The following is a 13,018-nucleotide window of genomic DNA, read 5'->3' on the forward strand; positions in this document are numbered from 1 at the left end:
ACAAACTTCAAATTTCAACACTGTCAGACGGTTATAAATTAAAATCAAAATTTAAGAGTAATACGACTGTCAAAACGCTAGAGTTAAAAAAATAATGGCCAATGAAAATAATGTGTTTTCAATTGTTGTATCGCTCGCTTTTCGAAAATATTCCCAAACAATTTTTAGTTGGCAGTTTTAATATCGAAATTCAGAGAACGAGTATTCCAAACGAGCTTCAAGTCGTGGTTGTTTTTGTAGCTCAGGAGCAAGACAATATTATTTTGTTGATGTAAAGACGTTCAGCAAAGCGAAACATACTTTCTTTAACCAAAAACTAAATATTTTATTCTACCAAAGGTTTCGTTTTCTACGGTTTTTGTTCCCCCTTCGAGCGCGCATAATTTGCTTGTGTAATATTAAATTCAAGGCCAGCCCAGTCCTCGAAATACAGTACCGTAAATGATCTAATAAACGCCCGGGGCGTCTATTAAATTTTAGGTGTCCTACAGGGGGCGTTAAATAGATATGAGGCGTTTATTAGAGGGAGGCGTTTATTTCAAATTAACTAAAACAACGTCTACAAAACAAATAAGACACGAAGTTTGCCGGCGCGGAGTAAAACAGAAAACAGAGTTTGTGAGTAGGAGTCTAATCTATTCTGCGCTAATGCAAAGCTTGGAGATGCCGTTCATATTCGATATCGATGTTTTCACCGACATCGGGGTCAACCATGTTGGTCTCGTGGGCCTCTTCGATGTTCGAATCAAGCAAAAACCTAAATAAATTGCGTGATTTTACTCTATGGAGCGTTACCTTGGTTTCTGAGGCGATCTTTGGAGGGGGCGTCTATTAGACACGGGGCGTTTATTAGAGACAGGCGTCTAATACAAACTTTATACCTCAGGGGGGGGCGTTTATTAGATACGAGGCGTTTATTTGAGAGAGGGCGTTTATTAGATCATTTACGGTATGCCAAAACTCCCCGCCCTCTAAAGATAAGTCCTTGACGGTTCTTGTCGTTTTTCGGTGCCTATTCATCTTCGGCATCTTTCTCATCCACCTCTCGTTCTGTCCTGTGTCTGTCATCACACGAAAGAAAAGCTGATTCTCAAAAAATCTGCCACAAAAGGAAATTGACAAAAATAATATGAAAACCATATATCGAAAGTTTCTTATTCTAAAATTTTATGATACGTCTTAATTCAGAGCTACAAAGAAGTTCCTCCTTTTGAGTTATTGATACTGTTCTTACAGTACCTCTTTCCACTAGCGAAATTTTACAAAATTCCTTCGCGGCGAAAAGGTAGCGCGAATCCAGAACAGACTCCAATCGAGAGTGGGTTAATTCTAGATTACTATTAATTAACTATTACAACATTCATTTTTAAAATAGTTTCCCAAGCCGACTAAGCTAACTAAACGTCGAGTGTATCTTTCAGTAAACAAAACATGCCGTTATGACGCCGGAAATCCAGCTCACGCATACTATACCCCGTGACTCACGCAAACCTCCGACTTACGTGCTACTACAGTCATTCCTTTCTAAACATTTTTTTTTGACCACCACCGTACCTTTCTACCCAAAAAACTCATGAAACCGCCCGGTTTTAACCTGTTTTAACCTTTCAAAAATTAGAGCGTTCGAAACTAAATAAGATCCGTAATCACAAACAACATACAGCCGTTTACCAGCACTCTTTAAAACTCCTGAAACCCTTCAAAATCAGGCAAAATAAATCTTTGAAATAACCTTTATCAATGTTTCTTATTTTTTATTCAGTTCTATAAAATGCCTTTCATACACTACTGTCAAACAAAAATTTCAATTTCCTCAAAGTTTCAAGACAAAAGAATAACAAATATTTCGTGCACAATGTAATTTGATTAAGCCAATATTATCACGTCTAAAAATACTTCAAGCAATTCAGTGAAAACCCGTTTTTTTTTTCGTATCAACGAAAACCACTTTCGAATAATCAATACATGAAAATAACAATAAGATCAAAAGGAAGAAAGGAACCTTTCTAATTATTTGAAGACTTTCAAAGCCGTGATATTATGCATCCAATCCGCGATAAAATTTAATTACAACAAAATCCAAGTTCTCATTTTGAAGTCCATTTTTTTCAGTTGATACCTTTATCCAACTTGTGAAAAATTCCATTCAAGTTCCTATTAATACTGTACATTCCCAATGTTTTGCTCAGGTCTTCAGAAGCGTCTTACTAACCAAATCTAAAATAATTCCAAAACATGCTGTACAAACATTCTACTCTTTGTGACAAACGACTTGACGACCAATTGTTCAGAAATGAAAATCGACACAGTTCTTGCTAAATAAAAAAAAAGTTTTACGGCGGAGTCAGGCTCAAAAAATATACCGCAAGATCACACCCCCATTCATAGTCAGAAACCAGCAAACCATCTAGTTTGCTAAAAAAAACACTGCGTGACATCAATGACGTTACCTTTTTCATTTACAAAAATAACTTCAACTTGTCAAAGTAAGTGCAATTTCACAATAGTGAATATCTGTACAGTATGGGGCCCAGTTCTCGGCCGGGTCCAGTTCTCGGCCACTTTGTGTTTAACGCGTTTTTTCACACTCCAGTTGAATTAAAAGAAAAAGGTATTTCCTTCAAACGATAGACTGATTCATGTGCTTTAAGTATCTTGAGTTTGATCGTTCAATTCGATATAGAAAGCTCACACGTCGAGTTTACGCGGAGGTAGGTGAATTTGCATTCCCGAAAAATTTGTTTGTTTACGGCTCCTTAAAATTCATGGATGTAGTTAAATTCGTATTTTATCCAAAAGCCCCCACCATACGAGCTAATTTTTGGCATGTGAAACGTAGAATAATTCAGCTTTCTGCTTTAGTTAACTTTTCGTTGAACCGTTGTATTTTTTGGTCTTAATTTACTTCGAAATTTTTTCTTGCGACGTTTGCGTATTTGCCAGTTCTCGGCCACCCTGCTCGCTATCACAGCTTAGCGCTTGGTTTTTAATATAATTTCATCTGCTGCTGCCAGAATGAAAGAAATAAATGTTTTAAAAATAAAGTTCAATCTTATCTCTAAGTTTTGAGCTGACTCTTGTCTTGTCTATTATTTCTACAACACCTAAATCTTTCAAGACCTTTTCACTGCAAAATAAACCATCTAAATGCACGGGTCACACAATGCGGTTTTGCCAGAACCTGCACATAGGCAACTAGGCGCGTTAAAATCCTTCTTTTCTAAAGTAAAACAAAGCCTCATAAAAATAATTTGGGATCGATATAACATAAATAGGTTTACAGAGTGATTTTATGACTGTGAAAATTAATTGAGCATTTTTTTTTACAGATAATTACGCACAAGCTTTTTAGTGGCCGAGAACTGGGCCAAGGTGGCCGAGAACTGGGCCCACAAATGGAGCTTTTATTTTTATTATTGCTCGGGCAAATTAATTTTTGACCGGTCGATAGCTTTACACCAAAAAGCTGAATAATGTAGCTAGCTCTGGGAGAAATTTCAAGTTCCTGCGGTTCTTCTGAGGTAAGAAATACAAGTTTACGTCAAAAGTGGCCGAGAACTGGGCCCCATACTGTACTTTGCCCATGGATGTAGTTAAATTCGTATTTTATCCAAAAGCCCCCACCATACGAGCTAATTTTTGGCATGTGAAACGTAGAATAATTCAGCTTTCTGCTTTAGTTAACTTTTCGTTGAACCGTTGTATTTTTTGGTCTTAATTTACTTCGAAATTTTTTCTTGCGACGTTTGCGTATTTGCCAGTTCTCGGCCACCCTGCTCGCTATCACAGCTTAGCGCTTGGTTTTTAATATAATTTCATCTGCTGCTGCCAAAATGAAAGAAATAAATGTTTTAAAAATAAAGTTCAATCTTATCTCTAAGTTTTGAGCTGACTCTTGTCTTGTCTATTATTTCTACAACACCTAAATCTTTCAAGACCTTTTCACTGCAAAATAAACCATCTAAATGCACGGGTCACACAATGCGGTTTTGCCAGAACCTGCACATAGGCAACTAGGCGCGTTAAAATCCTTCTTTTCTAAAGTAAAACAAAGCCTCATAAAAATAATTTGGGATCGATATAACATAAATAGGTTTACAGAGTGATTTTATGACTGTGAAAATTAATTGAGCATTTTTTTTACAGATAATTACGCACAAGCTTTTTAGTGGCCGAGAACTGGGCCAAGGTGGCCGAGAACTGGGCCCACAAATGGAGCTTTTTTTATTATTATTGCTCGGGCAAATTAATTTTTGATCGGTCGATAGCTTTACACCAAAAAGCTGAATAAAGTAGCTAGCTCTGGGAGAAATTTCAAGTTCCTGCGGTTCTTCTGAGGTAAGAAATACAAGTTTACGTCAAAAGTGGCCGAGAACTGGGCCCCATACTGTACTTTGCCCCGTAAGCTTTTTTCTCTGTCCTTCCGCCGAAGCAAAAAAACACAACCTGATTACACATTAACCCAAAAGTCGACCAAGTGTGCCTGCAACGATTTCCTGTCAAAACTAAAATGAAAACCATTGCGGTATGCGTCACCCGTAGCGGTTTTGTAGCAACCCCCAGCTATCCCCGTCTTTTTGGCCGCGCCAGGAGACTACGCTCTAGGACGACCAAAGGGTAAACTATAAATCGGCCACGCCCGATTAATAACTCAAAAGGAGGAACTTCTTTGTAGCTCTGAATTAAGACGTATGATAAAATTTTAGAATAAGAAACTTTCGATATGTGGTTTTCATATTGTTTTTGTCATTTTCCTTTTGTGGCAGATTTTTTGAGAATCAGCTTTTCTTTCGTGTGATGACAGACACAGGACAGAACGAGAGGTGGATGAGAAAGATGCCGAAGATGAATAGGCACCGAAAAACGACAAGAACCGTCAAGGACTTATCTTTAGAGGGCGGGGAGTTTTGGCACACTGTATTTCGAGGACTGGACTGGCCTTGAATTTAATATTACACAAGCAAATTATGCGCGCTCGAAGGGGGAACAAAAACCGTAGAAAACGAAACCTTTGGTAGAATAAAATATTTATTTTTTGGTTAAAGAAAGTATGTTTCGCTTTGCTGAACGTCTTTACATCAACAAAATAATATTGTCTTGCTCCTGAGCTACAAAAACAACCACGACTTGAAGCTCGTTTGGAATACTCGTTCTCTGAATTTCGATATTAAAACTGCCAACTAAAAATTGTTTGGGAATATTTTCGAAAAGCGAGCGATACAACAATTGAAAACACATTATTTTCATTGGCCATTATTTTTTTAACTCTAGCGTTTTGACAGTCGTATTACTCTTAAATTTTGATTTTAATTTACCGTCTGACAGTGTTGAAATTTGAAGTTTGTAGGCAAGTGAAAAGACAACCGGTCGCCGGTTTCCATAAGCGACCTCCCAAAACAAACATGCAGAATATTTGTTTTTTAACGAGAGAGTTATGAACATAAGTACCTTAAACATTCATATGGAAAGTATAAAGTTTCGTCGTATTTAAGCTTAATTACTGAACAACAAATAGAAAATTTATAATTTATTTATTTGCGGCGCCAACTAACTGTACACTTTGAGGTATATTGGAAAAGCATGAATGAAAACATGATCGTTCAGTGAATTTAACTCGCATTTTCATTTATATATAAACAAGTACATTACCTTAAATTAAAGTTCTCAGATTTACTTCTCGAAAAGAACCTCCATTTTCCGAATCCGAAAGGCAAACGGCATGCATTTCTAAAATGCGGTACTCGGGCTTCCCTTACAATTGTTTGAGTTCAGAAATATTGTGCTTTCACCGCTCTGCACGCATAAGGACTCCAAAGACACCTTTAGAACCACAGAAATAGTCACCAAAATTTTTCTTTCTCTTGTGTAGCCGTCCTGTCCTTTTAGGCTTCGAAAAAGGGCTTAATCGTGAAGCAGAAAGTTGTTGTCACATGCATGGATCAAACTGGTGTTCGCACTTTCAGTGTATCTGACAGTCGATGCGCTCGATTTTAACCACTTCAGGGACAGCCGGACTTTTCTACAATAGCAATAAACCTGTACCAAGATGTAAAAAGGCATCTCCAATATGTAATAGCCGTCTTTTTCTCTTGAGTTCCATTCATCTGAAGTGTCTTTACATTTTGAATTTGAGCAGTCGAAGCAGTCGGTTCTTTTACGCTCGCTGCCTACTCTACTCTGACTCCAAAACACAACACATTCTACCGGATGCTCCAATGTTTTTAGCGACTTCAATGCTGTAATCATCGACAGAAGAGGAGACCAGTGATTCGTATCCGGTAGGTTTAAATCCTCACTAAATGCACATTTTGATAAACAACAACTTGAACAGTAAGAAATTTCGTGGTGCCGTTCGCTTGTTTTCAGCAGTTCGGTAGCGGCCATGTTGAAAATTCTTTTACGCTCGCTGCCTACTCTACTCTGACTCCAAAACACAACACATTCTACCGGATGCTCCAATGTTTTTAGCGACTTCAATGCTGTAATCATCGACAGAAGAGGAGACCAGTGATTCGTATCCGGTAGGTTTAAATCCTCACTAAATGCACATTTTGATAAACAACAACTTGAACAGTAAGAAATTTCGTGGTGCCGTTCGCTTGTTTTCAGCAGTTCGGTAGCGGCCATGTTGAAAATAGTAAATGACTTCGGCCATTTTCCGGACTACTTTTTGATTGGTTGATTCGAATCGGACACTATTCGGAAGTGAAAGCGAAGATCTCCCATAACTGGCACTTGTTCCCCCGACTGTCTTCTGGAATTTGAATGTTGTTGGCTGTCCAATCAATCGCAGAGTGGGACTGGAATTTAAGCAAGAAACTAAAACTTGTCACACTTTAGGTCAGTGGAAGTCAGCCAGAAAGAAAGCCTTACCATTTCCCTGGGAAATGAATCACCACAGTCATTGGGACAAGATACTGGAAACTTGCTGCACAGTGCAGTATGATCCTGAAAGAGAAGATGTACGTATAACATCCTGTAAAACGTTCGCGTTCACCGACGTATTTTACTCTTTTTCCTTCTCTTCTTTCTATACATTATCAGTCATACCACTCACGACAGTATTTGTGTCACAAAGGACATTCTATGATTAACGTTTTGCAGAGGGAATGATTCTTGCAAATGCCACAGAAAGCGGGCAAAACAAACTTAATTCTCTATATAGCCGATTAACAACTGGAAGTTGAGAAAGGTAAACGGAATTCGCTGCGACGGTTTATTTACCTTTCGCAACTACGAACCAGTTGATCAACTGGGTGTTTCACCTGCCCACTAGCTTTACTGACGCAGCACAACAGTTTCTCCATAAAACAAAACCTTTTTTTTTTAATTCTCTGAGACAGAATAGGAGCAGGAAAAATTATTTGTAGGTGTTATTTGCAGCTGATGACATATAGTAATCAAGTGTAAATCGTTTTCAATTCATTGTTAACTATTGCGGATTTTTAGCTTATCAAATCACATTTACCTTCATCTTGCACTCTGGGTGTGGCTCACTGCAGTGATCACATTCAAGGATTTTCGACTGACACGTGATTGTCGCATGTTCCTCGAGATCTTTCCTTTGCACAGTCACTTGACAGTTTTCATTTGTACATGAGACGAGTTTAAAAAGGCAAGATGCCAAATGAACCTGTTATACACAGTCAAATAAAACATGCACTTCAGTTATGGATTTATTTAATGGTTTTGTCATCTTGGTAAAGGATTATATAGCTAATTCTTAGCTCAATATGTTTCCGTTTTTACCTCTTTGCCCCTCAGTTCACCAGTCCATTCACAACCTTCACTTGGACATTTGATGGCAAGAGAAAGAATTTTCCTTTCTGTTGCTTTGTCAGGGAAGACATCCTAAAATGAAATAAAAAGAGCATTGCTGCTGCATGAGTATAGCTTGAACATTGAAATCTGCTGCAGACTCAGCTAAGTGGTAATAAATAAATAAAATAAATTACCTTTATTTGGAAATGGTTCACCGTTGGGTTTAAAGCTAGAAGCACCGTAATAGGTAGGGATGTTTTTGGGTATTTTTTTAGAACAGGCCTCGCGCGCGAGACGCGCGAGAAAATTAAGATGCATACGTACCCTGTGGTAAACGGTATGTTGCAGCTTGGGGGGGAAACATGATCTACTTTTTGTTTGTTTGTTTTTTGTTTTGGGTAATCATAACTCCATTCACCAGATAAATGAATATCCAGTGGATAGCTCAGTTTATCCAACAGTGGGTAAAATTACTATTAAGCATCTTTGGCGTGCGTTGTTTGGCTACTCAAACTCCCAATATCCTTTGCTATACACCTCTGAGTAACGCTATTGGAAATGGTTCACCGTTGGGTTTAAAGCTAGAAGCTTGTGGTGCCGTGTATATAATTCCGACTTAATTCGAATTTGGAATAAAGTGTTTTTGTGGAGGGAGGAAAACTGGAGATAGCACAAGACCCATTACCAGAGATGTCGACTTCTAGATCATGTACTTCTGGTACAACCATATGCAAAGTATATATTTTAAGAAACGTTATAAAAAATAGTTGTTGATGCAAACCAATTTCACCAACAAATCCTCTTTCAGTCTTTCTTTACAGTTTCTGTTTACAAAAGACGCAGAGGGTCAAGTCCATTAAATGTATAGTATTTTTGTGCATTTGACATAGAGGTTGTTGTCTTCCAATGAAGCACTGGCCACAGTTATTACACCTCGTTGTCTCTGGTAGCCTGTTACAGTTGCACACTGCCATGTAGAAAAAAAAAATAATATACCACAAGTTAAAGACACATCAAGACCACCCCACTGTGAATTACCATAGCACAGAAAAAATTATAGTCAATATTTTATATCTTTTTAAGAGAATTACATAAGAACCAAGGCATGTCTTGTCTTGCCTTACATTGAAATGCAATAATTTGGAAATACTAAGCTCGTAACAGTTTAAGACAGAATCCATCAGCAATTTGAGTAACATTAATTTTAGTTACGCAAAAATTGAGCACCAGAATAATTTAAATCCTTGTGTTCTTTTCTACCTTGTTAAAGGCTTGACATGTGATAACACCAACATAACACCAACAACAGTTCTTTATCAGTGGGGATTGAAGACAAAAATGGAAACATCATCACACAGTTGACCCCATGCAAAAACACTCCAGGATGTCACGGGACTGTTTGGTGTCCGTCTGCCAATTTCTAACTTCAAATTCCAATGTTAAATTCACATTAAATTTTCAATATTTCTTAGTTGTCTAAATTTTACTAATTCTTTAAAAAAAAACTATCACCTGCCAAACATCCCCAAAAATCACTCAAAAAATTACAAAATACCGCAATACATAGATACATGGGATGAGTGAAGTTTCCTTGGATTCCTTGAAACACCAACAAGATATTTCCGTTTAAGGTGGCTGATAATGGGTTTCAGTATTTCCCAGTCCTTATGCTTTGGTTCAGGACTAAAATCCTTCATCAATTGCTATTACAGTAATGGTATGAAACAAATGTCCAATCATTCATCAACAAGTTGTGATCATTTTCTTGACAATAGTAGTTCCCCGGTAAACAGTACTGTCCCATCAAAGTGCAATGGCTGGAAAATACCGAAAAGCACACGACCTTCAGGTGAAACCGCACCTTACAGTATTACCAATACACTGCACTTTGCTAAGTCTTAAAACTTTACATTTTCTAGTCGTCTACTTCAATCATTTATTTGTATTGTGCGAAATACATTTATAAATTGAAACCATCATGTCATCATGGCCAGAAATCGCGGACATCGGATTCGGCGAATTTTGATGCATCGTACATTTAGCGGTCACGAAAGTTGGTAATAGCCGCTGATTCAAAAGCGTGACTTTGGGCTCATAAACATCGACGAAGACACAAGAATGAGGCCTACATAGATGAATATTTTGTGTAGTAGGGAAACCACTGGTCAAAAGTATTGCACGATAAAAATAATGGAGCAAAAGATCTTTCAAACGATGGCTTTTGCAGCAAAATTGGAGCAAAGACGGCTGAAATATCGCAGTTCAAAGACAGCGGATTTTGGATTTCAACATGGACTGCCGCCTGGTTTGCTTTTCGACGATTTACGAGATTTTTAAAAGCAAAAAGCAGGGCGAAGAAATCAGCACCGAAGGTGAAAATTGGCGAAATAGTACATCATACGGTGCTTATCCTCAAACGAGGGCGGCACTTGGGATATTCAGCGAATGTTATCTGCTACGGCGGATCAAAATCTGCTTGGGATGCAAATATTGGATTTCAAGCCTCTGAAATATAGAGCGTTGTATGAGCCAAGCTTCGAAAATAAACATCGATAAAAAGCAGGGCCAGTATCATTTGTTGATGAAAAAAAAATAATCAGAATAGCCGAAGGACCTTTCAAGAACTCGAGAAGAGGGCGGCACTTGTTCCCGGTAGGCCAGAACTTGCTCTGTTTTATTTTGTTTTATTTCTCTCATACATTTCCTTTGAGTGTTTGGCGGCCATATTGCCAATTAAACTCGCGCGTGCGCCGTGGCGTTGACCGGAATTTCTGGCCATGTAAGTAATAATGCAATCTCGACAACGTTCTAGATATTATGTTATGCACACTAATACAGCTCATGCAAGCCCCGTGACTTACACAAATCCAGTCGGACTGAGTGCTACTTAAGTAACTGCTTCGTGGTTTCTGCTGTACTGAACCCTGCCTTTCAAGGCAAAGCGCCCGATTTTAAGCTTCTCAAGCTTCTCAAGCTTCTCAATGTTCTTGTTTTCTATATAATTTTACCCTCGATAACTCGAACCATGTCTGTCAATACGCAGAATTCGTGACAAGTCAAAGCAAACAGTGTACTGTAGTCAAAAACACTGAATTTATTTTGAAATTAATACGTACACGAGTCAGAGCCGCCCCCAAAATGCCCCTCAAAACACGAACTGTGCCACGCCATTGACGTGCTACAGAGGCGTTTAGTTTGATGGTGGAGGTTGATACCGAATCTTTTAAATTCAACCTTAGAAAACTTTCATAGTAATAGATCAGTTGAGAAGCGTCAGGGAGTATTGAAAGTAAATTGCGTGAACTCTGTAGCAGTAGTCCGACGTTGTTCTCTTTGAGACCTGCAAAGTTTGCAGTACCCAGGCTTGTCCTGCTGCTTTGCTTTGTTTTCCTTCACATTCCGTTACGTTATGATTCATACAGTAACTTAGAAATGTATTGTTCCATTTTCACTTGGCTTCTCTATACTCTAAATTTGTTTAAAATGTACATTGTATGAACAGAAAAACAGTAAACACCGTTTTTTCCTTATTTCCGGTCATTTCTTCTAAACTTCTGATAACTCGAACTCCCGATAACTCGAACCTTTTTCAATTTCCCTTGAAGGTTCGAGTTATCGGGAGTCGACTGTAATTTTTTTTTTCTTTTATACAATTTTGCGTTCACGCACACATTTTAACGAGTGCTTGCGCTCCTAGGTGTCGCGTGCTTAAATAAAGTATTATTGTTGTTGTTGTTGTTGTTGTTGTCCGCTCAAAGCTGATTGGCTGACAATTAATAATGAGCGCTCGGCGCATGCTCAAACAATAGGTAAGGTAAGGTAAAACTATCGCACTTGGCCAGAACCCAGAGTCCGCGTTTATGGTGCTGACCTAAAGAAGAGCGGACTCTGGGGACGAGATCGATTCTACGCTGCAGCTGGACATAACCGACAGACATGTGCAGTGTCCTAATTTTTGAGAATTTACTTCCGGTAGCCGTAGTGGCGCCAGCCGTAGCGACGTGCTAAAATTCCCTAATATTAGTCCGTCGGAGCCTGCGCGTAATCCCCGTGCGATGCAACTTACGAACTACACAACTCTCTACAATGCTCTGAGTACAACTGATTCACCCATCAAAGAAAAAAGCAAAACTTGAAGACTAGAAAACACCGAAATCGTCAATTTCATACGCAAAACATTTCTCGGCACCTCCTTGTCACTTTAACTTTTGTTATCAAGGACCCACCCTCTCCTTTCTCGAGGACAAGTCGGTGAGCTGTTGTGTTTGGTAAATAAACAGCGCTTTACTTGATAAGCCCCTTCCCAACAGCTTGTCACAGCTCATTACTCACTCTGAGTTACTCACTTTGAGTTACTCACTCGCTGCGACAACTTTTTTGCAATTAAATAAATTGGATTAGTGAAAAAGAGGAGGAGGACACCACTAAGATGCCACATAAATCAGAATGAAGCCGGGTTTCCATAAGACATCAATTGTAACGAATAATAAATAATAAATTTATTTCAATTATGTTTCAGGTTTTGGTTCATATCTGTTTCGATAGCATTAATCGGCTAGAAACATTTCTACTCCCCCCTGAATGGGATGTTAGTCCATCGCAGGGTACCCCCTCAGCATTATTTCGCCGGTACCTATTTATACACCTGGGTGGAAAGAGGCAGTATGAGAGTTAAGTGTCTTGCCCAAAAAAACAACACAGCGACCCCGGCCAGGGCTCGAACCCGGACCGTTCGATCCGGAGTCCCGCGCGCTAACCATTAGGCCACCGGAGAAAATGCTCCATAAATTACTGAATTTTGCATCTCTCGATTGCAAACTTTGATCAGCTGTAAGCCAGATAAATAAAGTTCACTTACCTTTTATCGTTTGTGTGATCTTTTGTGATTTTATGGGGTTTTAAGGCCGTTAATTCCTTGTTAGCCGTCCCCGCCCCCAACAAAAGGAACTTACTTTTGGAAGGAACTTCACTTTCTTTTGTTCGGGGCGATGTTGGCTAGCAAGGAATCAACGGCCTTAAAACCCCATAAAATCACAAAAGATTACACAAACGATTAAAGGTAAGTGAACTTTATTTATCTGGCTTTCAGTTGATCAAAGTTTGCACTCGAAAGATGCAAAATTCAGCATTTTATGGAGCATTTCTCACGATCAGTTGACTCAAGCCGAGGTCAATCGTTACGGTGAACGTATGAGATCAAATAGCGCGTACCGTGACATTAACGTCACGTGGCCTCAAACACAGAGGATTGTCTGCC

General features: G+C 38.8%; 3 protein-coding genes and 1 pseudogene across 5 annotated transcripts in view; all 4 read right to left on the minus strand.

The window, feature by feature from the left end:
• Positions 1 to 13,018, minus strand: part of LOC144635242 (uncharacterized) — a 110,940-nt gene that overhangs the window by 84,617 nt on the left and 13,305 nt on the right. The window lies entirely within an intron of this gene.
• Positions 1 to 13,018, minus strand: part of LOC144635228 (uncharacterized) — a 106,755-nt pseudogene that overhangs the window by 74,428 nt on the left and 19,309 nt on the right. The window lies entirely within an intron of this gene.
• LOC144635236 (uncharacterized) overlaps positions 1 to 13,018 on the minus strand; it is a 44,023-nt gene that overhangs the window by 12,359 nt on the left and 18,646 nt on the right. The gene's annotated exons all lie outside the window — the stretch shown is intronic.
• On the minus strand, positions 6,820 to 12,086 carry LOC144635618 (TNF receptor-associated factor 5-like). The gene is made up of 4 exons (XM_078494704.1): positions 11,988 to 12,086; positions 7,750 to 7,851; positions 7,469 to 7,633; positions 6,820 to 6,948 (listed from the first exon to the last, which is right to left on the minus strand). Exons 1-4 carry the CDS (start codon positions 12,084 to 12,086, stop codon positions 6,820 to 6,822), a joined length of 495 nt encoding a protein of 164 aa, XP_078350830.1.

This window comes from Oculina patagonica, chromosome 13 (assembly GCF_052425735.1).
Source record: "Oculina patagonica isolate OP01 chromosome 13, crgOcupat, whole genome shotgun sequence".
Classification (NCBI taxonomy): domain Eukaryota; kingdom Metazoa; phylum Cnidaria; class Anthozoa; order Scleractinia; family Oculinidae; genus Oculina; species Oculina patagonica.